The sequence below is a fragment of the Aplidium turbinatum genome, chromosome 7 (genome assembly GCF_918807975.1).
Source record: "Aplidium turbinatum chromosome 7, kaAplTurb1.1, whole genome shotgun sequence".
In the NCBI taxonomy this organism is placed as follows: Eukaryota; Metazoa; Chordata; class Ascidiacea; order Aplousobranchia; family Polyclinidae; genus Aplidium; species Aplidium turbinatum.
The window spans coordinates 6,179,530-6,205,866 of record NC_137478.1 but is presented as its reverse complement, the minus strand read 5'-3'; the positions used below and the strand labels follow the sequence as shown (position 1 = coordinate 6,205,866).

The following is a 26,337-nucleotide window of genomic DNA, read 5'->3' as shown; positions in this document are numbered from 1 at the left end:
ACCAGTGGTTGAAGATTTAGTTTATGTGGATGGAAACCAATCTTCGTGTCCACAATCAGACATGCTTTTTAGTGTCCTGCTTAGCATGCAGCCGCATACTCTTGAGCGGTGTCGAACCAGCGCAATTTCGAGAGTCACACCAGGGCTCTCGCCACTCGGTTAAGAAGCCGACTAGAATACGGTATCTGTTCGTTTTAAACATCAAACCATATTACACTTTTATGGTGAGCGCAATAAACAAAGGCATGCACGTTCCAAGCTGAAAAGTAACCAGCCTTTTCACATGGCTTTAATCTCACTAGATGTTGAAGCGATGTAAGAAATATTGCACAAATGCCACCTCTCTCAACTGAGGAGCGGCAACCGACATGCTGATACGCACTTTTAGCAAAAAAACTGTTGCTGACAGTCTAAAAAACAGATTTTCTAATCTTTGGTACCCCTCTTAGGGGTAAATACGCGAAACCGCCATAATCAAGCTTTGTAAAAGGCTGCAACAGTCCCAGAATAAGGAATCCACAATCAATTACATCGTTGTCAACATAATGCACACACAACAACAGGTGTTTCACTATATCAACATTTCTATTCGCTTGATATCGTGACGTGACACATCTTTAAAAAAGGTTGTAAGCTCCACTCCCCCTGTCCACGCTACTGATCCAGGTTGATGCGGTGATAACTTGAGTGGCACAAAAATATAGGCTACAGTAATGCTTGGGGCAAGCATAAAAAATCATATCTAGACCAATTAAAATACATAGAAGACTTTGTTTGCTGCATAGCATTGATGTATTCTCAGCCTGCAAATCAACCTTAACGCTAAATCAGTGTAAACTGTAAAATGCATCTGATTTGCTGACTGCGCTATGCAAGCCATACAATAAGTAAAAAAGATATGTAGTCTATGCCGTAATACCTGAAAATAAAAACAGTCATGCAGATTAGGTATCAGCATTTACTTTTACACAAAACTACATTGCACAGACAGTTGAAAATATACATAGACTTGTTCTACGATTAGAAACTCTAAACTTGCCTTGAATCAACTTCAGGAGACATTGAACAAACAAAGTGAATTTCAGACAGCACCGCATGAACAACAATACAAGGAAAAGAACAACGAGACTTTCAGAAACCAACCAACAAATACTTCACATTTGTACAACAAAAATCGTAGCTTCCAGTTGAACAACAAACCGGTTACATACTCATATCAGAGATGAAGCAAGAGTTCATCATTGCGGTCGCAGATTTCACAGCGTGCAAGGTCAATAGGAACATTGGTATTTTGCAGCAGAGTCCATGAGTATGTTTCCCAACCTATTCAATGAATGCCACTGTACTTAAAACGTCCTAAAATGCTCTAGTAGGCCTATAGTCAAGTGGCTCTCAAAGTGGGCTATATTGACCCCATGGGGGCGCTTCTAAACTTGATGGGGGAAAAGGTGAATGGAGATAGAAAAATATTAAACCACTGACCAAGTATATTCGCTACTTATGCAATATGCATCACCCTAAATAACATCATGCCAATCTCCCAAACCTTTGTGAAGGTCACCAAGCTCATGCATGACGTTGTACCTCAAACCATGCAATCTACAACTGATTTCGTGGAATAGTTTATACATTCCTAAAAGGGGGCTAAAATGATGTTTCCAAAATGATAAAAGAGCGATGGAGCAAACAGTTTGAGAAGCACTGCTCTGGAGCATCAACGTTCTATGCGTGCAGTTACTGACGCGACGTCCCGTGATCCATATTCCAATAGGCAATGATCGTGACACAACCAGCTAACAAAAGTTGTCTTTTCACGTTGAAGCAATGTAATGAAACAACTTTTGTTCACTCCACGCAAGCTGGCAAGAGTTACAGTAGATGGTAGTGTGTCACACAAGAATGCGGAATGATCTACGTCCTAGCCATTAGTATTGGTTGAGCACTAGTGGTTGTCATAGCAGGGAGCACTGTGTGTAAGTGGCTGAACTAGTGTAGTATCCGAACTAGCAACTAAACTGCAACACATGTGCATGTACCATACGTGAGGAAATGATCTCATCACTATTGGTTTTTGACCAAAAGTTAAAGACCAGGATAAAATACACACGCCATGGAAAATTTGAAGAAGAAATTATCTTGTAAATCGGGAGCTCTTTATCTGAGAACAGTTTAAAAAAACAATAACCAGTAGACTATTATAAATCAACAGTTTGCCAAGATAAGAATTTTTCTAAGAAACTTTATCAGAAAGAAAACGAGAATACGAAATTGACAGATCAACGATGGCTAAACCCTGACAGCAAAACCTGTCATTTTTAATGTAAAAAAAAATGATGTAAAAATGATGAATTTTGCTGTTAGAAAAGTTAACTTCAATCACTCCACTCATAGTCATTCAGAAAAATCGTTCGACTGCACGAATTAGTCTTGACATAACTTTGGAGATCAGAAATCTAAAATCGAAACAACGGTTTCGGAGGCATCACCTTAAAAAATCAGCCTTAAAGTTTGAATACATCAAGAATAAAATGTCACACCTATTCAAGCTACAAGGGTATGCACTACGTTTGAGTTAGCTTACATCAAAGCACTTCAAGCACTATGAAAACTAACACAACTGCCATGAAATACTTTGAGATCATTTAATTTAGAAATTTGCATTGCCAGATGGTGTGAAGGATTGCGTATCCACATGCCTGAGGAACATCGCAATTAAAAATAAGGAATAATACACAAAGCTCTAGCAAAACAAGCAGGAAGTCAAACTGATTCATCGGTCGTGGTGCATGTTGCACTGATGTGTGGCTGCCAAACAACGCTGGTAGGGTTTTCAAGAAAACCATACATCTCGCTGTTTGACTTGGTATCACAAGCAATACGCAACTTCCAAGATACCCAGCAAACAACACCCGTCCTCGTTACATTGATTCAACGTCTACAGACTTCAAGTCAATGTAAAAAGAGCTGATTTTATTCGCTGAGTTACGCAGTCTGCTATAAAATAATGTTAAACTCATACAGTTCTCATTGCGGTAAATCACGTTTATGTGTAAATAGGACATTTTTCCATCACAAAACACACACATAGGGCATAACATACAAATCAAGCATAATGTTGAATACAAAACACGTTCGGTTGTTACGACTACAATAGACAAAAAATCAACGTAGTAGAAACACAATGCAAAGCAAGAAGCATTTGGTCCAGTCGGCCTATTACAGTGTTGCCAAACACACTGTAAGTTCATGACAACCTGTTTTTCAGCAGGTCATAACTGGTTGGTCAACTAGACTAGCTCATCACATTTAAAATATATGGTGCCCAAAATGTTTTTGACAACTCATTCGTAATATTGACTTTAGTGATGGTAAAATTGTTTTTATGTGTCTGGATTGTTCATTTCTTTAAAAAAATGTTCAGACTGTGTAAATTAACGAACATGAGTGCAAAGCAATTATCACATATTATAGCATTTCCAGGGTCAACTAAATGTTGGCTTTAATGTCTCCAGAGCCTAAACCATGGCGACCTTTATACACAGGCCACAACAACGTGCAGCTTAAAATTTGACTGAAGGCCGACCTGTTAATAGCCAAAATCGCTAGTATAAGTTGATAGTTTGAGTAGTAGTTGATAAATATAGTCTTTGTGTAGCCTAATGTGTAGGCAGTGTAGTATATATTTTGCATAATTTTGAGTAACTTTTGTGCTATTGTTACCATTCACATACCAGACTAGATTTTGCAATTTGTGCTGGAAATCTAAAAATCGTCTGATAACACTGGCAATTGGGAAAAAATTGTCATTTTTTTAACGTAATTTTAGGAGTTTTACAGTGATTTGAAATTCAGTGATGACACTTTGGCAATTTAGATTCTCAAAACTATTATTTCGCAGGGATATAAACTGGATATAGTTTAAACTTCAACATCGAAAACACACCAGCCTTCAGTTCGCACGTTGTCAAGGCCTGAGTAGTGTGTATACAGATCGCTATGGTCTAAACATAATAAATATTTCAGTTATCCAAATACAAACAAACAGCAATACAGTATGACTTTCAAGTGTATTAAATGTACATACTAGGCATGAAGTTTAGAAAGAATATCAAAAAAAATGAGCAAGGAAAGAAGCAGTTGTTAAAATAAACTTTTGAAGAGAAACCGTGACATTGAGATACATTTTTATATAGTTAGGCCTGATGATAGAACAGCAAGACAAGTAGATATTTGCGGATTTAAGCTTAACCATAACAAATCTATTTCAGACAAAATAATTTATTAGCTCATTGCCTGCTTGACCTGTCAACAATAAAACTAGATGCAGTTTGATTCCCTTCCCACTAAGGCTTGTTACTTTTTGGGAAAAAAAGAAAGCCTATATAACGCTTTGAGAGAGACATTTGTGCCAACAAAGCACACAAAAGAAACATTCACAAATACGAACTACTACCATATACATTATACAATACATACAAACAACTAGACAAAAACATACCCATTCAACCACAACAGCTGCTCGAAGAATCAGAATATAATATATTACTAATTGGATAAATATGTATATGAAAACATAGTAAAAGCAGCTTTGTATAATAACAAACAGTTGGCCATAGCTTAAGATATCAGGATGTACCTGCTGAATATGCCCGCTTTTGACTTCTAAGTTCTAGTAGGCTATACGTGGGCAACATGTTTATTATCGACTGTGAAAGTTCATAAAAATTAAAAACTTGGATCAGTGAAACGTGACCATGGGCCAATGAACCACCGAAAGTCCACAGTGAGTATTTTAAAGACTGACAAAACGATGGTCTATGGTTAGGTGTTCAAAACATACTTAATTTTGGACACTGCAAGTTGCATAACATCTATTTGAAAAGAAATATTTGTTCTAAGTAGGCTAGTGTATATATTGGTTTCAAAAAAGTGTCCAAAGTAAAATCTTCAAACTATCCATTTTACCAATTTCAAGCACCGGTGCCACTGCTTCCAACATTCATTGTCTTGTCAACTAAAGAAGAATTTGAAATGGCTGTGTGATAACGGAATGGCCCGTTTCAGTGAGTTTGATTCGGTGATTTTTTCAATTTTTTTTTTTAAATTATTGGGTACCGCAGCCTAATTATCATTGCTGTTTTAGGGTTAGGGGTTAGAGGTTAGGAACTCACCGAATCGGACTCACCGAATAGTAAAAGACCCGTGTGATAAGGTATTTGAAAAAGAGTGTACAAGTTATTCTAGCTCAATTAGGAATAAAACAAATTTTTTACAAAAATCAAGATTGAGCAATATTGTTGTGTTTTGTAAGAATTACAGTACTTCTTGACTTAAAATAATACATACATAAAAATTGCTTTTTCGAATACACACATGGTATTTGTTTTGTAACAAAGACTCAAAAGAAAAAAAGAGCAATGTCACTGTGGGAAAAAAATTAGCAAAAATTTCTTTTTAAGCTTTTTAAATTGTTAACAGGATTGCACCATGTCTAATGTGAGGCTAAAAGATCATTTGTTAAGAATTTTCTTTTGCTGATAAACGTTGCACCTCTTTGCCCAACATTTCAAGACTCTCTTTTAATGTTATATTCTTTAGTAAAGTATCTTCCAGTACTAATTGCATTTTTTGATTAATTTCCATAGAGAGCTCGAGTGTAAGCTTTTGTCGCTTGTGATGTTCGTTGTTTTCCTGAGGCGGAGCGAGTGCACCTGACTCTTCTCTCATGATGTAATGCTGAAGAAGACGTTGCTTCTTCTGTAAGGCTTCAACCAGTTGATGGATGTGCTCGTTGAGAAAATCAATCTTCTCATTTTTCTTAGCGTGGATTTGCTGAAGTCTGACAATGCGTTCTATAAGCATCTGACGTTCTTGAGAGTCTGGTCCAGTTATTGCTGTTTCAGGAACGGAGACATGTTCATAAGCAGAGCTAAAATTTCCCTCTGCTGAGTATGATGGTATACGGTCCAAAGATGTGATGGAACTTGTTCTACTCCCAATGCTCCCACCATCTGCACTGTGGTTAGTACTGTTTGGAATAGAAGAGGATGACAAGGTATCCACGTTTTCTGTTTTTTTTCGAGCTTGGTTTAGTTGACGAACAAGATCTTTAGTCGATGCAGCATTCTTTCGTTTCATGGTACGCATATCATCTTTTAGTTCTTCTAATTGTAAAAGTAACTGACATATCGTACGCTCCTTTTCCTCCAAACGACCATTCATTGCTGTTTGAAGTTTTAAGTTGGAGGTGTTTTCCTCTTCTTTTGATAGTTTTAGGTGATTAATTTCATCTTTATGGTATTTAATCTGTTGTACATTGGACAAAAGCTCATCACTCTGCAAGATCAGTTTTGCTTTAACATCTTCAATTTCCACGGTGAGTTGAGTGTTCTTTGAACTGACCTTTTCAGTGTAATTTAACAGTTCTTGTTCTTTTCGTTCTTTGCATGCTAAGTCATTCAAAGCAACATCTCGTCGAGAAAGGGCATCTTGAAGGTTTTGGTTGAGGTTTTGAATCGTCGAGTTTAAGTTTTGCACATCATCTTGTAGTTTTAAAATATCATTCATCTTTTCATCCATCTCTGAAGCTGTGGTTTTTTGCTTGTCTAAAACTTCGTCAAATTCACGTTGAACTTGCACATTCTTTAAACGTTCTTCATCCAGAAGTTCAACTCTAGCTTTTAAAATTTGGTATTCTTCAGACATTTCTTTGTGTTGAATTTTTAACTGAGTAAAAGCATCATTTTTCAACTTTAGCATTGTGCGCATTTCTTCATTTTCTGCTTCTTTTTCAGACATTGACTGATTTTTTTCCTTTAATTCTATGTCCAGAGCATTGGATCGCATCTCTTCAGATTCCTGATATGTTTTAATCATTTCTTGGCAGTTTTTGCGAATTTGTTCTGTTTCTTCTTTAGCATGTTGGATTTCAAGCACCATTTTCTCACATTTTTCTTTAGTCTCCTTATGACTATCAACTTCGGCTTTTAATTTATTCTGAGCCCAACGGACTTTAATAATTTGTGAATTAATTTCTTCCTTCATCTTATCATTTTCTTTGCTTTGTACCATACTTTCCGACTCTTTCTTTTCATTAGCATTTTTCAGTTTTGACAAATCAGCTTTCAAAGCCTTGAACTGAGCAACTGCTTTATCTCTTTCTTTACCAGCATTCCTAGCAAATTGTTCAGCACCTTCTTTTTGACGACGTAGATCAAGCAATTCTTTTTCTCTTCTGGCATAGCTCATCACCGATGCTTGCTTGTCACTTTCAGCTGCGGCACACTTTTTATTCAATTCAGTCAGCTTAGTTTCAAAGTCTTTGTGCAATCTTTCAATAACACGTTTAGCATTTGCATCATGTGTATTTAACTTCTCCTCTGATAGCTTAACTGCATTCACCAGCTCAATATTCTTTCGCTCTAATTGTAAGCAGTTTGCAGTCAAAGTTTTAACTTTATGCGCTTCTTTATTTGTTGAATCTTCATTAGCTTGCTCTGTAGTTAAAATCTCAGAAAACGTTTCATCTTTTTGAAATTTGTTTAAAAATGAATTAACAAGTTTTCCAACTTCAATGATGTCAGAATACTGAAGGCACTTGTTATTAAAATTTAATACAGTCCCATCTTTAAATCTTATACAGGACAAATTTAGTGCATGTTGCTTATCAGGTTCTGCAGTGTTATCTTTTTCTTTAGCACCACTGTTACTGAAATTTTCTTCTACAGTTTGTGATAGGTTTACATCTTCCACTGAAACATCTTCGTCATTAATACAGGGTTCTTGCATTTTAAAAGAAGAGCTTTTCATGGGATCACCTGAAACTGACTCATTTTCATCGGAAATCGTTTCTTTATGCTCAGTGGTCACTGTTTCTTCAACAAAGTTTTGATTTGATAATTTATCACAAGTTTTATCAGGACTACAACTACTATTGTCACTTTTTTGGTCAACTTGTTCCTCAACATCTAGAGAATCTTCCTTTTTCAAATCTGAACTTTGAAGCCTTATTTGGAAGTTGATATGATTGGTTGGATCAAACGAATGTCTATCACTTATTTCAACAGCCATTTCAGTGTTCATACAGTCAAGTACGTTAATCGTCTGAGATTCAACCACTTCTTGCTCCATGGTCATCAACAAACATTATGAACAAGCTACTTTTCCACTCAAGGTTCAAGTTTAGCTACCAATATATGAGATCTGACATAAAAAAAAAAAGAAAGTAAAATATACATAGGTACCCGGTAGTCATTCAAAAAAAAATTCATACAAGTATAGCATAACTGTGACAAATTATCTACTTTATATAACTCCTTGTAACAAACCCACAAAAATAGGTCAATGCAAGAATTTTTTTTGATACAACTTGCTCATATTTATGTAAGGTTAGTAAAACAGTTTACATAATAAATCGTTTTCATAATTGATAAACTTGGGCCTTCATTTTGTTCCATGCAACAGCACGTGATTCAGCGGATGCAACCTATGTCGTTCCCTGAACACTTTGTCCACTGAAAAAAAATCGAAAAAAAAAATAGAATAAAGCTAAAGTCACTGATCAGAGTTTCCACAAATATTTTAAAATTTCCCCCTTGAATTTTTATGGGCCACCACAAAATAAGTGTGACCTTTTCTTTGTAATTTTGTCTATTTTAATTGAAATGTTAGTTGGAAATTAATAGATAATTCCAGTGTGGCAGCTAGTGGTCATTTGTAATGGAGGGGCTACAATCTTAATTTGATTTGTGTATTGACCGGTGAGGATCCTAAGAGTTTTAAAATATATGATATGCAAGAAAAATCAGTGAACTGTTCTGTAGCCTATATAATACCTTAGAGCAGAGGTCACCAAACTATGGCCTGCAAACTGATTTCATCCGGCCCGCCACGTGCTGCGGAAATAACAGCTACACTACAACTGTTAAGGAAAAAAGTTACCAAACTTACATTTTTTCACCAGGCAGCCTACATGTCGGACGTTGATGTTCTGTTTTTATCATTAGGGCACAACAAATGGGGACAGCCTAGGCCAAATTTGGAAAGATGTAATGTTTTTTCAAGAGCACGATGCCCTGTAGTGTTAGGGTGGAGTGAAATTCCTAAATCAAAAATGTGTAGTTCTTAAAACCCGACAAATGGTCCAAAACCACCATAAAATTTGATTTTAGGGGATTGCCACTTTTATTGTCCTGGCAACCGGCCACTAGGTGGTCTGAGAGGTCCCAATTTCTGAAAATAGCCATAACTCCTGAACCGAACATTCTAGAAACATGTGGTTGGTCTCAAAAGATGCAGAACTATCAAGTTTCTATAAGTCCTAAAAGAAGTTTTTGGTCTAAATCCACTAGAAAAAAAGTTATCTGAAAAAAATCCATATTTTAGAGCAAGTGCAACCAAAAATAAAATGCATTTTTAATGTATGTAAATGAGCTAGTTCTTTTGATCTAGACGCATGATAAAAGATGCTGGTGTAATAACTGATGCAGATGAATCTTACGTGATTGACAGAAGCAAGTTGAGAAGGGAGCGAAATAAATATAGATGTATAGTGCAGGAAGAAGAGAAGAAGTACTTTGATTTGGTCGATAGTTTGTATTTTGATGGAAGAAAGGATGCCACTCTGGTTATGCTTATGGGGGAAAATGAAAAATTGTATAGAACAGTTACAAGAGCATTATGCTATGGTTGGCGAGCCTGGAGAGTTTTACCTCACACATATATCCCCTGAGAATGGTAAAGGTCGCACTATAGCACAAGATATATACAACACAATCAAAGATACTGATTTAGAGGAAGCGTTGGTTATTGCTGGGACAGATGGCACTGCATCTATGACTGGTGCAAAAAATGGGTGCATCAGAGCTTTGGAAGAACTAGTGAACAGGCCACTACAATGGGCCATATGTCTTTTACACTGCAACGAATTGCCCTTGAGACATGTCTTTCTTAGTCTGGATGGGACAACTCAGAGTCCAACTACATTTTTAGGACCTATATTGGCAAAATGTTTGGTGGGGTTGCTTCAGACTGGCCAGTGGAAAACTTCAAGCGGATACCAAACCAAAATTTCCCAACACTTCCAAATTAAATTATTGATGATTTAAGCCATGATCAATACTATGGCTACAGAATATGTATGGCAATCATTCTTGGTACGGTACACACGGATCTAAAATTGTTGGAGATAGGTCCAATTGCTCAATGCTCATGCAAGGTGGCTCACTCTTGCTTGCCGAATCCTCCGATATTATACCTCAACAAGGAGACCATCCAAAAATTTAATACTCCTGGCTGAGTTCTGTGTTCATATCTATTTTCCTACTTGGTTTCAAATAAAATTAAAAAACAAAATCACTGATGGATCCAAGAATTTTTTCAATCTTGTGCAGAGAATTCTTCAATTTCCCAACCAACAAATTCGAGATATTTCATTGAAAGTTGTGCAAAGAAATGCATTCTTTGCACACCCTGAGAATATTCTTCTTGGGATGCTTTCCGATGAGGATGAAAATATCCGCAGGTTAGCAGTCAACAAAGTCCAGGCATTAAGGGGTAAAATACCTTTTGTAATAAGTGACAATAATTTTAAAGGAGGGTATGTTGAACGTGACGATGACAAGGACGATGCCAACACTGATGCCAGATGCGGATCAATAAGGCAATTTCTATTACCCCGTCTCAACCTCAATGCCAAGTCTTACCACAGACTTGTTAACCTCAATGCAGTTGACATCGAAGAACCTCCAGCAACCCGAAATCTCACTGACTTGCTTATTGAAGAACTGAGGATGAAACCCTTAACATTTATACAACCCTGCCACAATCAAGCCGTAGAAAGGCATGTCAAATTAATTTCGGAAGCTTCCTCTGCTGTAATAGGACATGATCGAAGAGATGGTATGATTCTTCAAAGAATAAAATCGAGGAGGCTGATGAAACGATTTGATACCAAGAAGCAATTTGTGTAAACAGGTCTGTGATGTGTATTTTGTATTGATCCTCAATGACTCTATTGTGTCAATGCAATAATTTAGCTTAATTTTAACACTGATGATGGATAATTGGATATAGTCTTTATCCAAAATGTCTCATGAAGATATGAGTCTATTTGATAATCTGTTGGCTCTTATGTTTTAGCGTTGATTAACTAAACGCTCCACTCATTTTGCTCCTAAATGTATCTTTGCTTTATGCTTTTGCTCGTTCTGGGAGAAATGTACATTTTTTCACATAACTTTTTTCTTGTTCACTTTAGACCAAAAACTTCTTTTAGGACATATAGAAACTTGATAGTTCTGCATCTTTTAAGACCAACCATGTATTTCTAGAATGATTGGTTCAGGAGTTATGGCTATTTTCAGAAATTGGGGCCTCTTCGGCCATCTTGTGGCCGGTTGCCAGGACAATGAAAGTGGCAACCCCCTAAAATCAATTTTTATGGTGGTTTTGGATCATTTGTCGGGTATTAAGAACTACACTTTTTTGAATTTCAGGAAAAAAATTGTTTTCACTCCACCCTACTGTAGCGTATCACAGCAAGGGATAACTTTTCCAGCAACCTTTTGATTTTCATCACAACTTTGCTAATTCCACTGTTGACTTTGTTATTTATTGTGCTCAATTCAAGTCAATGGAGATTCTAAATAGTTGTATATCTTTTTGCAATTTGCATCCGGCCCGCAGCTGTTAATCTCACAGCAATCCGGTCCTCTATAATAATCTTTTTTGTGTCAATTTGCAACAATATTAACAACGCAATACTTTCTTTTGTGTAACTATTTGAATGAGCGAGTGCAGACTCGACGACCTCCTACGCCTTCAGGGCTACGGTCTTTCGCACTCTCTCATTGGATGCACACTGTCAGTTTTTGTTTTATGTGTGTTTCGGCGTTTCGCATCAAACAAAAATAAAATGACCATCCATCCTCAGAGAAAAAAGTTTGGTGACCCCTGCCTTACAGTATCAGTCCACATTTGCAAATTACACTGCAATCAACTCTAATAATTAAAAATTAGATTTAGTGGTAATAATATAACTGCAGTAACCTAGCGCTGAGAAAACGAAAGTTATTTCAAGATACTTAGAGTGGTCAACTGTTTCGGCAACACCGATACACTAGCGACTTCGGCGCTTCTGTATTTTTTCTCTCAAAATTTTCAAGAGAAAAATTTTGAAATGTTTGCGGCAACTCCGATCAGCGACTTTGGCTCTGTATTTTTTCTTGATCTTTTCAGGGGGTAAAATTTAGAGATATAATAATTGTTCAAAGGACGAAATAGGCTGCACTCTGGTTCTGCAATTACCACACGTTTTTGAATTTTAACCTTGGTTAGAATTTTAACTAGGGTTAGTTTATATAGTTGCTTCTGCTAGCGTTAGTTTAGATAGATATCAATAAATTTTAGGCTGTGGCTATATTTACACTATATGGCGTAATAATAGCTTCAACAGTGTTGCCAGATAAGGAATTCTGCCCTTATTTGAGAACAAATAAGTCTTATCAAAATTGTCATCACTGAATCTCAAATCACATTAATCCTTATTTGAAAACAAAACAAAAACTTGTATTTTGGAAATTTTTTTTAGTCCTGGGCAAAGATCAAAACCCTAATCTTATTCCTAACTCTAACCCTTACCTTAACCTTTCATAACTTTAATCCTAACTCTGGCAACACCTGGTTGTAACCATGGCATTAAGTGTGGAAAATACCTACTTCCTAAATTTTACTGTCCAGATAGCCTTACGAATATACCAGGATATTTATGATCTAGCTAACCGGTTAACGTACAGAAATTGTCAGACAACTGCTCTTTCGAAATTGAGCCTATACAAACAGTGGCTCACAAAATCACTTAACCGTCACACAGATTATGCCCACACAAGCCATGTAAATGTCACACATATTCAACATTTATTGCATCTAGAATGCATTTCTTATGAAGCGCAACGAATCGTGTTAAGAGGTGAGGAGCTTTTTTACTCTGAATACAGTAATACACCTTTACAAGAATTTCTAGTTTTACATTTTTCCCACAACCGTCATTCTGGCACTACTACATAGGTAACTTTTCATTCAGGCACGTTTTAAACCTTTCAAGGTTTTGCCACCTTTTCCCGTTCGTTAACGTGCTGGTAGGTTTATATCGATTTTTGTAGTTAGTATCTTTTTCGTCCCGGACGCGTTAATGACGAAAAATAAAATGATTGATTGATTGGCAGAATAATTTTTCCGCTTTCCGCCTAAAAAAGTTATCCGTGAATAAGTGCGCGGCATAAAATGCGACCTGACATACGTTCGAGGGAAAGCAGAAAAGGCAATTTTTAAAGCATAGCCACACAGCCACTTGTTTTTTGAGCAGCAATCTCTTTGAAAGTTGTAAGTTATTTTTTTTTGTTCAGTTTTTTTGTTTTGATGCAAACCTTATAAATTTAGAACCGGTCTTCCTTTATTTATGACTTCAACTTTGGATTGAAAGTTTATTTTTTTTAAATCTCTCAGATTTGATACTAAATCTTCCTCCATTTTTTAGTTAAATTTTATAAGAAACAATCCTTTACACTGCAAGAAGTCACATACCACGTTCTATGCGGGCATTCCAGCTTGACGAAAAAGGTTTCATAGCTGTGACGTCACATTTGAGGCAAGCCTCAAATCGTAGCTAAATCGTTCGTGATGATTTCTGGGCGACTTTGCGAAAGAAAAGAGCACGCATAATGCAGTGTAGCCTATGGAAGTTTTCTGATCTGAAGTGAGGCACAGCTTGGCGTTGCCTCTCCTCGCATATTTCAACGATTTTGACCACGTGAACGCTCGATATGAATATCGCCACAGAAACAGAAAAAATTAAAGCACAGTTTGGGTGTAGAAACGTAAAATTTGAGGGAAAGGGGGCACGACTACAGCAATTCACACAAAAAAAAGCACCTAAAAACGTGCAATATTTACTACTTTTTAACAAATCTTATTTATTCTGTGATAACCATATCTTTGATATAAATTTTGCTTTGCCAGATGTTGGCAGGTGAGGCACTGCCTCACCTGCCTCCCCTGACTGCACGTCCCTAATGCAGTCTGAATGACACTGTCTAAAAAAAAATTTTTTCACTTTTTGCTGACTTTTAAAAATGTAAAACCATTTGTTGTCTTAAGGAAGCACTATAAATGAGAAAACATAAGTTAAACGTTCAGTCAATCTGTTTTCTTGTTTTTTTTTTGGTAATTTTTGCTGCGTAGGCCTATAGGTTACTGTCAGAGATGGGCAAGATCACTAGTATTGGTGATCTTGAAGATCAAGATTAAGATCACCAAGAATAGGTGATCTTGAAGATCAAGATCAAAATCACCAAACTATGTGATCTTTAAGATCAAGATCAAGATCGTGATGTTGAAGATCAGGATCACTTTCAAGATCACTTTTTGTGTACTTGAAAAAAAATGAAGTTTTTGATCAGTGATGTTGCAAAAAATAATTACTATAAGCAACCTGGGTAAAGATATATAGTTGGTATTGCTAACTTTTACTTTTAACTACTCGATCGCTGGCCTAAGAATTGTGATAAGTTAGTGACTGTTGCTATTAGGCCTATCAATTGTTGATGTAGTTTGCGTAGAATCGCAACGTCACACCCAAGGCCGAGGTTAATTACAGTAGTTCTGAAAAAGTCTCAAAATTTGCAATTAGTTTTATACGTTTTATTTATAATAAATAAATAAAAATAAAGTTTGAACTGCATTATTTTTTACCAAATTTTTGTCTGGTTCATGTGGGAGTTTTTATTCGTGTTACTAAGCAGTTTTAACTTTCACTGTATTTTGTCAATGTTTATTGCACCATTTACCTATCTGGCAACCTTGATGCTGTTGTCTGCTATCAAAAAAGTTCAGAGGCCTGCTGTCAGACAAACCGCTCCATACTCAGACCCTAAACTGGCTAAAAAAGTTTTGGTCTGGTTGATTTGCTGCAATAAACCACTTTACATGACCAAAGTCGGCGTCCTAGAGTCCAGATTTTTTAACGCCGCCATTCTAGAGTTTTGAAACATCTAAAATTGGGTCAAAGAAAGAAAACATTTTTTTTAAATTCACACATGGAAATTGTGAACAAAGTTAAATCATTTTTTATTATACGTCAACATAAAGTACACGGTAGTTGACTTCTTTATTACCATCAACACAGAAAACTTTTTCAATTTTGAAATGGCAACACTGACCAGATTAGACGGAGACTATCGTCTTTTGTTGGACACATATTATATTAACAGTGGCTTAATGTTAGTAGTTGCCACTAACTGCTTTGTACAGTACAAGTTCTAAAAAAATGCCTTTATTTAGGAAGTAAAATTCAATTTTAAAGTGATCTTGATCTTATTGTTCTTCAAGATCAAGATCACACAAAAAAAAGTGATCTTAGATCAAGATCAAGATCACCAAAAAAAAAGTGATCTTGAAGATCAAGATCACGATCTTGATCTTCAAGATCACTTGTGATCTTCAAGATCAAGATCCTCTTCATGATCTAAAAACATGTAAAAAATTCTTCAAGCGTATGCTGGCGAAACATGTCCTGTTTTTAGGCAATAAAAAAGAAAATATGGTAGGCCTAGTTCTGCTGGGAGTTTCTTCCAAATGCCCACCTATTGGTGCACATCCCTGGAAAGGTAATTTAATACTGAATTCAATGCATGTAAAATTTAAGTGGCACGTGTTGCAGATTTTAATTTTATTTAAGATTTTTTCAACTTATGTCAGGTCGCATTTTATGCCTCGCACTTATTCACGGATAACTGTTTTAGGCGGAAAGCGGAAAAATTATTCTGCCAACCTTGCTAGGTTAGAGTTGTACGATTGGTAATGATATTTAGGCTATGGCTATGACCAAGGCTATGACCCTGAGGAAGGTTTGCACATTGTCAATTCATAGCTATGAGGGTTTTTTTAGCGTGCATTGAATACTTAGACCAGGCTGTATTATTTATGTACAGTTGGCAATGGTAACTCGGCTGTGGCTTACACTGTACAAATTTTCATATTGACAGGAGGTGGTGAGACGACCATACAGTCTACTATAGGCGTTAATTACCGCCCTTGTCATGACAATAACTTTTTTGAGGCTTATATAAAAGTTTTAAGGAGGAGAGATGTTGTCGACCATCAGGCACGGGCGGCTTTAACCCTACAAGTGCCCTTTTTTACCCCATCTAATGTACCGTAGGCTATAGGCTTTATTTTTTTGTTTTGCATAGTTTTCCTAATTTAAAGTTGTTCCTTCCAGCTCGTTGTAGTGTTGCATATGCAGGGGCTCCGGACACTTCCTGAGAGTGGGGGGGGGGGTAATTAAAGCAGGGGCGGCAACGATGTTTTGACCGACAGGGGCTTATTAGATTATCGCATCACATATACTTCTAAGCATACGCGCCGACTTCCGGGGGGCGGCGCCCCCCGTAAACTTATAGTTGAGGGGCAACAAAAATGGTTATTACAAGTGGTGTTTCAAAGATAAAACGCTTCGCGAAAGAGATTTAGATCATTTAAATGGACTTAAAGAATGCCAATCAAGCGAAAAATAGCCTACGTTGCTTTTGCCCGCAAAACAGCAGCTGATCGCATGGCTTTCTCATACGGTACGGAAATTTCAAAGTAGATGGTAGAGTAACTTACGCTGCTGGAATAGTCACGTACTATTCACTGCAATATTAACTAAACCAGCTAAATTAGATGCGCTATTTTCAACGAGGTCTTCCCGCCGTGAGATCAATTATAATTCAACAGAACGCATTGTTTTGTTCGCAATGTGTGAGAATTAAATCGAAAACCGATAAAAGAAAAGGTGTTTAACTGTTTAATGGTCTTGGTCGCAGGTATTGCTTGCATTAACGACGTCTCTTACCGCTATTATGACCTAGCTAACCTGACATCATTGTTTTATGCGGCCGCTAAGGTTTGACATCGACTAACTTGAACGATCATGGAATGTCACGTAATTAGAACGATTACGTATATCCTACACGCAAAAATAAAAAAATTGATCTCTTAAAACAGCTCTTTCCGCTGTTTTGTCTCGTGAGCTATGCATATTGCTCAACAAGTGCATAAAGTTTAGAAATGACAAGAAATCATTAAATTTGAAAATTAATTTTGAATCACTGCAAATAAACGTATTCAAAACAAAACTGGCCGACGCCATTTCACACTCCGTAATCTATCTCGGCAATAATTTTGCCGCAGCAAAAATGTGTTCATTTTGAAAACTGCCGAGCTGGAGATAACAGCTTGTCCCGTGTATAAGTTGAACCTGTGTTTTTGAGGTGACAATCGCTTGCGAACATCTCGGCCTATACTCGTGTATACGGTATTCGATAAAAGACTATAAAGATTTGCGATAAAAAACAGAAGAGAAAACACTTTACCGTTGTTAACGCATTAAAGGTAAGTAATTAGCAAAACGAGCGAAACGAAGTTAATAAAACTGATAGCGGGTTTTCACTCTGCTTGAGATCATGATTTTTTGCGCTTTATTTCGATAACTTCACTGTCTTGGTCGTTGTTATTCCCACACACGAAAAGGAAATGAATCGGCTTGTTTTCCAACTGTTCCAATTATGAGCTAACAATATCAAAATTTTTACAAGGCGTACTGCATGCGTAAAACTAATCGTTTCAAGCAGCGGTTCTAATAAATTCGGTTTGCGACCTAGGTGTCAATATAAGCAAGACAGTAAGCTTAATCAAAGACTATTTTAATTGAGTAAAACAGCGTTATGGTTATGACGTCATCACCTTTCTCGCCCCCCAAGGTTTTTTGAAAAGTCGGCGCCTATGCTTCTAAGGTCGCTTCCCAGACCCCGTTCGCGTTACTGAAAGCTTTAGTTTTTTTTTTTAGGCTGCATGTTGCGCGCCAAAGGCGCAAAACTTTTGCCTTTCAGCACGATATAAAATCGAAAAAATCTTTTAACAAATCTGAAATCACGAGCAAAAGCTTTTTAACATTTGCCACATTTTTTTGAGGTTTTGAGACAATTTTGACTGAAAGAGGAGACGTAGCCTATGCAAAATCCCTCTCTGTATTCTTCCTTGGCTCAAGTCCTCCAAATTTTGCATTTCAGATGCTAAAAGGATAAATAGGCTATAAAAGTCCAAACGCGTTAAGGTCAAAGCTATAATCTATAACTTAATTTACAATTACATGAATAGTGAATACAGCACGACAACCTGTGGAAAAACATCCACAGTGAAATGAAACGTTTCAGCATCTAGGGTCTAGGCTTACATTCAACTCAGAAAAAGTAAATAAAAGCTGAAATGCATTAACTTTTACAAGAACTGAAAATAAGGAGGCATCTTGATCGATACTACAGGAAGGCCTATCATCTGCGCCGTGTAAGAAATAACATTAAACAAAAAATGCCATAACACCCTTGTGCCAAAATCTCACAAAACTACAAAGAAATAACATTATAAAGGAACACCTCAACTCAAACAAAACAATGTGTGCACTCTGCTTTTATTCTAAGCAGAACAGTCAGAAGTCGGGGTCCCACGAATTACCCATAAGCACCATAAGTCGCGTCGAATTACCCATAAGTCGCGTCGAATTACCCATAAGCACCATAAGTCGCGTTGAATTACCCGTAAGCCCCATAAGTCGCGTCGAATTACCCATAAGCCCCATAAGTCGCGTCGAATTACCCATAAGCACCATAAGTCGTGTCGAATTACCCATAGGCACCATAAGTAGCATTGAATTACCTAGAAGTAACGTCAAATTACCCATAAGCCTGTAGAGTGTAGTCTATACGGTAGCCGTCTAGAAGCCTAGTAGTCGGCTGCATAGCCGAGTGGTGAGGAGCACTGGCTGGGCGTTCCAAAATATAGTTTGACACCGCTCAAGAGCAGGACACTTGAAGGCATGCCTAAAGGTGGACACGAAGATTGGCTTCCTTGCCTTCCCGTCCGCTTATGCGTAATCTGCAGTTTGCTGCAGCAGATGGAGTGTTTTGTCCGATAAAACACTTTAACATTGGACAATTTTCCCTATGAACCAGGTGACTGCAGCATGGCAATCGTTCTCGCACTCAGCTAGACACCTAATTCTTGCTTTAAACTTGATAATTGAAGAAAAAAAGAATAATGGCAATGGTGGGAATTAAACCCATGTCACCAAATTCAATAGCCCTTTGGCTAAACCACTCCGCCACACAAGCGCTCGTGAAATTTTGGCTTAATTTGGTTTATATCGGTAATTTTTCGATAACGCTCACAATATCATCAGTTTAGTTTGTTTTTGTTTCTGACCATCACAACAAACAAACAATATACGACAAACTTAGCAGAGATCTATAATAGGTAGAAGCGACAAAACGCGGACGTTGTAACGTGCATGATACCAAAGCAGGACAATCAGTTTAAAATGACACAATCGCAAGTCAGTGCTCCTCACCACTCGGCTATGCAGCCGACTACTAGGCTTCTAGACGGCTATAGACTACACTCTACACTACAGGCTTATGGGTAATTCGACGTTACTTTTAGGTAATTCGACGTGACTTATGAGGCTTATGGGTAATTTGACGCGACTTATGGGGCTTATGGGTAATTCGACGCGACTTATGGTGCTTATGGGTAATTCTACGCGACTTATGGAGCTTATGGGTAATTCGACGCAACTTATGGGGCTTATGGATAATTTGACGCAACTTATGGTGCTTATGGGTAATTCGTGGGACCGAGAAGTTGCCAAAGACTTTAAATCTTTGTCCATTGTAAAACAAGTTCTTTGCAGATTTCATCAACATTATTTCATCGAAATACACTCGATAGGCATGGCACAAGTGGCACATGTCAATGAATATGAGTCTTGAAGCAGTCATTGTGCTTCGGAGCCATGTTTTTAAGTGGCGTAGCGAGCTGAACGATGTTTCAGCTTCTGCAGAAGAAGGGCCATTGACCAATAGCAATTTTACAAGTTTTTCCACCCTGGTATAAAACTCTTTGACAATAATGAGTCCCATGAACTTGTTTCGAACATCGCACACATACTTGATCGGCCCAAATTTCTGATGGAAGTGGTTTAAATCAGTGCTACTCAAACTTTTTTATGCTGTATACCGGCTGAACACCTTCCATCACTTGGCGTCCCGGTCAATTTGCGAAAAAAAGACAAGAGCAAAGGGGTGAAAACAAATGAAATCAACACAAAATTTTGCATTTTAAAACCTCGACGACACCGATTGTGATGAAAATTACATCATTAGTAAAAATGTATGAAAAAATCATTTTTCCAAAATTTTGTCTTTCTACGTCGAGTACTTTTCGAGATAGAGTGATTTGAAATTTTAGTCATTTTCACCACTTGATGGCACCATTTTTTACATTTTTACCTATATCTCGGCCAATTTTTATTGTAGAGATATGGTTGATAGCTCATTTGTAAGGTAATTTTAAGCTCTATCAATCTATCTAAAAATAATAAAAATTTATTTAATAATGAAAGAGGAATGTTGTGTTCTTGGTTGTAAACTTCCGACAAGCATAGCAAAAATATATATTTTCAAAATCAGATTTTTTTTTTTTTTTAATTTGATTTTTCTTTTACAGCCATGCAAAATATTGTGTTGTGTTTTGACCATTCTGTGTGTTTTTTAATAATTTTATTTTCCTTAGTCAAATTTTTTTTTTTTATGTTTATCCTTACTAAATTTTTTATACGTATCTGCAGGATTGCTTACATGGGAATTAGTAACAAGCTAAATGCTGAGATAACTTAATTATAAATAAGTATATACAGCTTCGATGAAGAGGAGGTTTTCAACTCTTCATACAGTGTGTCTTCAATATAATTAAGCAAGAAGAGACCGGGAGTTATACAGAGGCAGATAATTTAAATTATTTCTATTTTTTTGCAATGCTGCAACATTTTGAAAAATACAAATTCGGCTTGAGGAATGAAGTTGGCTGCTGTAGCAGTTTGTATTGCGTGTGTCAGGAAATCTTTAAATAATATTATACAACATAGCTTTTTGTAGGTTCTAAAGATGAAATCCAATAGCCAAGATAAAATGATAAAAATTCATGAATAAGCAATGACATTGTCGACCGTTACCTTCAGAAGTTAACTATAAGCAAATATAAATAATTTTAGTGGACATAACTCGCTACTAGACTACTAATAAAATATACAGACAGTAAAAGCTGATCACTCTATTTGAACAAGTCAAAAATATGCAATATACATACATTACATCAGTGTTCCCTCCAAGGTTTTAATAATATTAATTTCTGTTACAGGGGAAATCCACTCAAAGCTAACTGTAGTTTATAAAATACCAAAAAATCCACACTTTACAAACATGCCAATGAAAATTATGCAACTTTATTTGATTGGGAAGCAATCATCAAATCAATTTTGGTGATTAGGAGGTGTGCTTACGTCATTGGGTGGGCATGGCTCTATACTTTGCATGCAAAATTATAACATTATCGCGAAAATGAAAGTTCTGGCACAAATTCCAAGCAGCAGCTATTTCATAGCAATGCATTAACTTTCATTTTAAACCACGAAAATCGAGCACCAGTATGCCAAAAGTATGAACATTGAATCTTTGTTATTGTGACCGTACTGTTAATTTGCATGCAAAGCAGAAAGTACTGGTACTGTATAGGGCTATGCCCACCAAATGACGTAGACACACCTCCTAATCACCAGAGTTGATTTGCTGATTGATTTCAAATGAAAGTTCTAAGTTGCACAAAACCTTAAAAACATTTAGATGTACTCCTAGAATATTGCTTAAAATACATATTTTACATAAATAACTGACTTTGGTGGGAACACTGCATTACACGTTAGTTCACTGTTCAAGTTGCAATTGAAGTTTTAAAACTAGCATCTGTTCGGCATGCAACAACTCGTTGTTGGTGAGGGAATATGTCCTTTCAGAGCTTGAAGTAGTTTGAGGATCCACTGATGAAAGTAGAGAATTGCGTGGCACTATCAGAACACCATCTTTTCTTGGCAATGAATATGATGATACAGGACCATGGGGATGCAGAAATTTTAGTTCAAGCTCATCATTACTCATGAACTTCTTCTAAACATATGCTAGCCACCAATTCTTCTCATACACACATGTAACATATGAGGTAATTTCTTCCCATTGTAAAATTTTTGAACTGTGTTTGTTGTTGATTGTTACGGTGGAAAAATTGGATGACGATGAATATTCTTTGACTACCGTATCAGCTTCTCATTAGATTTCGTCAGTGGTTCAAAGAAATGTAATTTTTGTGTACCTGGAATCGGGTTTGCATAGGAAAACATTTCTTCAAGGTCCGATGCATGTCGTTTAATTTCTTCATCCTCAACATACAAATATTTCACTTATTGTTAAGCTCTTTTCTGCCCAAACAAAAAGTTGCGTTGGTGTTTGAATGTGGTCATCAGACACTCTTTGTAGGCTGGCTTTGGCAGCCAAGTGTTTTATGGTACCTCCTACTCCATCACAGCGGCCTTTTCTATGTGATGGTAAAATAGATTGCCTTTTTTACAAGAAACTTAAAAGATTGCAAATATTTGAATAGATGACGTTGAAAGGTGTGAACAGTTACAGCATTGTGTTGAAGAGTATCAGAAATTAGGGCCAAATAAATGTGTTTCAGAGAAGTACCGTAGATGGATCTTCAGCAGTAGGGAAATTGTGGTAAATTACAATGGGTGAACGGTAGCCTGCATATTTGTCCATGTGCAATGATAACTTTGAGCAGCATCTTGCACAAAAAAAGAGTAGCCTAATTTTCAGCAAAAACACCCAAAATTATAACAGAGCCATCAATTTGTTGTTTCATTCGATTCAAACTTGCAGATTGTTGCTTAGCTATAAAATCATGTCTTTGAAGGATCAATAGTTTTTCCAACAGGCTCTCTACAAATTTGTCTAGGGGTCTATTAAGGTTTCCAAATGTGTGCGGTCAACAGTTCAGCTGTTTTTATTTATTTATTTCAACAGACACCCATGCTTTGTATGTGATTGAATCAACGAGCAGGTTTTCTTCAAATATTTCCGTGATCATACGTTTAAGGTCATTGATATGACTACATTTATCGCATAGGCTAGACCAAGAAAACATTTTGGTTGAGCACTGAGCAGGGTTGCAAGCTAGGTGGGCAAGTAGGTGTTTGTAGCTAACTATTGTAAAGAAATGATTCAAATTAACTTTTGAAGCATTGTTTGCATGATGGAAAGAACACAGAAGTATTTAATGTGCTGCCAAACATCATGGCTATTGATTTAATGCTGGCTTAACCAGCGCAAACTATGCAATAGCCAATAGGTAATATATTTTACATCTGACTGATAGTTTTGTAGTAGAAAGCAAACATTGTTTCAGTAGATCAAAATTCTAGAAGGCACACTGCATTGTATATGACAACCTGAAACCCACATACCATGCATGCACCTTGCCTAGTGTCCTTTCAAGATAGCTACAGTACAGACAAGATAGGCTATACAATGCATCCTAATAGGCTACAATGTCATGCAGAGCAAACTATGGTGAATTGTTAGAGCAAGGAAAATGAATTGATTAAAAAAACACACAGAATGGTCAAAACACAACACAATATTTTGCATGGCTGTAGAAGAAGAATCAAATTTAAAAAAAAATAAAAAAAAATTTGATTTTGAAAATATATATTTTTGCTATGCTCGTCGGAAGTTTACAACCAAGAACACAACATTCCTCTTTCATTATTAAAAAAAGTTTCATTATTTTTAGATAGATTGATAGAGCTTAAAATTATCTTTCAAATGAGCTATCAACCGTGTGTCTACAATAAAAATTGGCCGAGATATGGTTAAAAATGTGAAAAATGGCGCCATCAAGTGGTGAAAATGACTAAAATTTCAAATCACTCTATCTCGAAAAGTACTCGACGTAGAAAGACGAAATTTTGGGAAAATGATTTTTTGTTACAGGGCTTCAAATCATGTAATTTTCATTAAAATCTGAGAGATTCGGGTTTCGGTGCTGTGTTGATTTCATTTGTTTTTACCCAAAGTCATTATTACTTTTGTAACAAATACACAAAAAAAACAAACTAAAAAACACTTTTATTAATGGTCTTTCGAATTTTGATGCGAAGTGTGCGCTTGCTTATTTGCAACCAGCTTATCCAATTGCAGTTCAATGGAAGACAATGCTACTCGAAGAGGAGCATGGATATCCAACGCGTTTCTGTGTTTTTCCCTACAGCTAATGGTAGAAAAGCCGGCTTCACATAGATATGTAGAAGGGAATGGAAGCAGTGTTTTAATAGCTATGGTACACAGTCTCGGATATTCTGCTTTAATTTTGACCCAGAAGCTTGCAAGGGAGTTTGATTCAAAAGATTTTTGCAAACCTTCGTCAGCAGATAGATTCAATAATTTATCTTTAAAATCGACACTTATATTTAACTCTTCTACGTTTACGGTTGGTGCAAATGGGTTTCGAATCCATTCATTTCCTCTTCGTGGATCTTTTTGTTCCGGAAAATAATGTTGAATACGTTCCATCAAATTTGACAAATGTTCTGTGGCAGTATCTTGAACACGTTTTAGATCCAAATTGTCTCCAACATCGTCAATAACAGTAGCTAACTTAGGAAACATGTCGTAACAATTGTTCGAGACTAGAATCTTCCATGTTTTCAGCTTTCATTGCATGCCGTCAATTTTATCTGCTGTTGCAAAAAGTGAAGCATTTTTTCCTTGCATTGAAGTGTTAAGGCCATTCATAATAACGAAAATATGATGGATCATATTTTCGAACAAATGTTGAACGACTTCTTTTTACAGTCAACACCTCAGTGCTTCCAGTATTACTTTCGTTTGAATCAGAATCATCATGTAGGTCTGAAACTGATTGTCTCCGTTTCATATATTTGTCCATAGGACCACGCTTTGCCATTTGTAAAACTTAGCTAAAACTATAGCCTACATACTTTTTGTTTTTTGTTTGTTGTTTGTTTGTTTATTTTTATCCTGCATTGCGGGAAAGCGGACTTGAGCGCTATGCATCGGTGTACGCCTTCCGACATACACCTGACCCATGCTGCAGCCGACGGCAATGTCTGTTTCCGGTTGTCTACTTTACTTATGACTTAAATTTGGTACTACCCATTACTCGAAATCGATCACTAGGTAGAGGCAATTATCGTTAAGTTTCTTGCCCAGAGAAACAACAGCAAGTGCGGGTGGCTGGAGTCAAACATGCAGGCTCTCGACTGCGAGCCCAACGCGCTAACCACTCGGCCACGGCTGCCGACTTTTTATAGGCTACGGCCTGCTACTTTTTATAGGCTAATATGGGCTAACAGCTAACTCACTTTCTAAAGAAGAACAAGGTTTATAGCTTTAACAAATCTATGTAAAAACATGCTCAACTCACTCCAATCATCTCATATTTTGAAGTCAGAGTGTGGCCGATCGATTGAGCCTCTCACTTCTCTACTCGTTACTGGACGCTGCAGGTATAGTCAAGCACGTGGACACAGCACAAACACACAAAAAGGGTGATCATCTCGCATCGAACATTGCGATACTTTGTTGAAATAATGGATAACAATTACGAAATAACATTTCTTTGTGACGTAACTGGAAATCATCGTAGTAGCGGGCCACCAAACAGTCTATATCTGGGAAAGCAGATTGAACATTATCGTTGCCTAAAAATTATTATATAGACATTCTGATCAACATAAAACAAATTACTCAATTTACAATTTCTCTTAACTGACCGCGTACCAGCAGCCAAGTGCTCGCGTACCGGCGTTTGAGTAGCACTGGTTTAAATCATGGCCCAAAATTTTCACGTCGAAGCCATATCGTTCCAACACTGTAGCAGCACTGTCGTTGACTGTGCCAGATAACTTAGAAAAACTTCTTTATGCTTTTGGTGAGTTTTAATTTATTCGCCATTGAAGCGGTGGGTGAGGCCTTGCACTATGCTGTCAATAGATGCATAGAACTGCCTTTTGTAATGAGAAGCGAGGTCATGGGAAACACTTTGCTCACAGCGCTTTTTTGAAATTTGGGTTTTAGCTAAGCCTAAGCTATCCACTTGCTGCTGAGATTTCTTGTATAACTGCATAAATTGTTCTTATTGTTCTTCATTTCTAAGACTCTGGTAATAAACTTTTAAGTTTTCAACCAGCTCCATCATGTCGCTGATGGTATAAGACTTGATCTGCAACAGGCCAGTTATCTTTTCAAGTGGTTTGAATAAAACCTGGCAAAGCTGCAATGCAAAGTATGTGTTGCCTTGCAATAATTGGGAATAAAGGCCTAATGATTTCGC

General features: G+C 36.9%; 1 protein-coding gene and 1 pseudogene across 1 annotated transcript; both read right to left on the bottom strand.

Moving 5' to 3' along the window:
* Positions 1-248: 248 nt before the first annotated feature.
* LOC145773695 (coiled-coil domain-containing protein 186-like) lies at positions 249-8,130 on the bottom strand. The gene has a single exon (XM_082584831.1). It carries the CDS (start codon positions 8,128-8,130, stop codon positions 5,518-5,520), a length of 2,613 nt encoding a protein of 870 aa, XP_082440957.1. The 3' UTR covers positions 249-5,517.
* Positions 8,131-24,113: 15,983 nt separating this feature from the next.
* On the bottom strand, positions 24,114-24,650 carry LOC145773694 (SCAN domain-containing protein 3 pseudogene; annotated as a pseudogene).
* Positions 24,651-26,337: the final 1,687 nt, after the last annotated feature.

Coding starts and splice junctions, on each gene's coding strand:
- LOC145773695 (XM_082584831.1), bottom strand. CDS start 8,130: ATGGAGCAAGAAGTGGTTGAATCTCAGACGATTAACGTACTTGACTGT.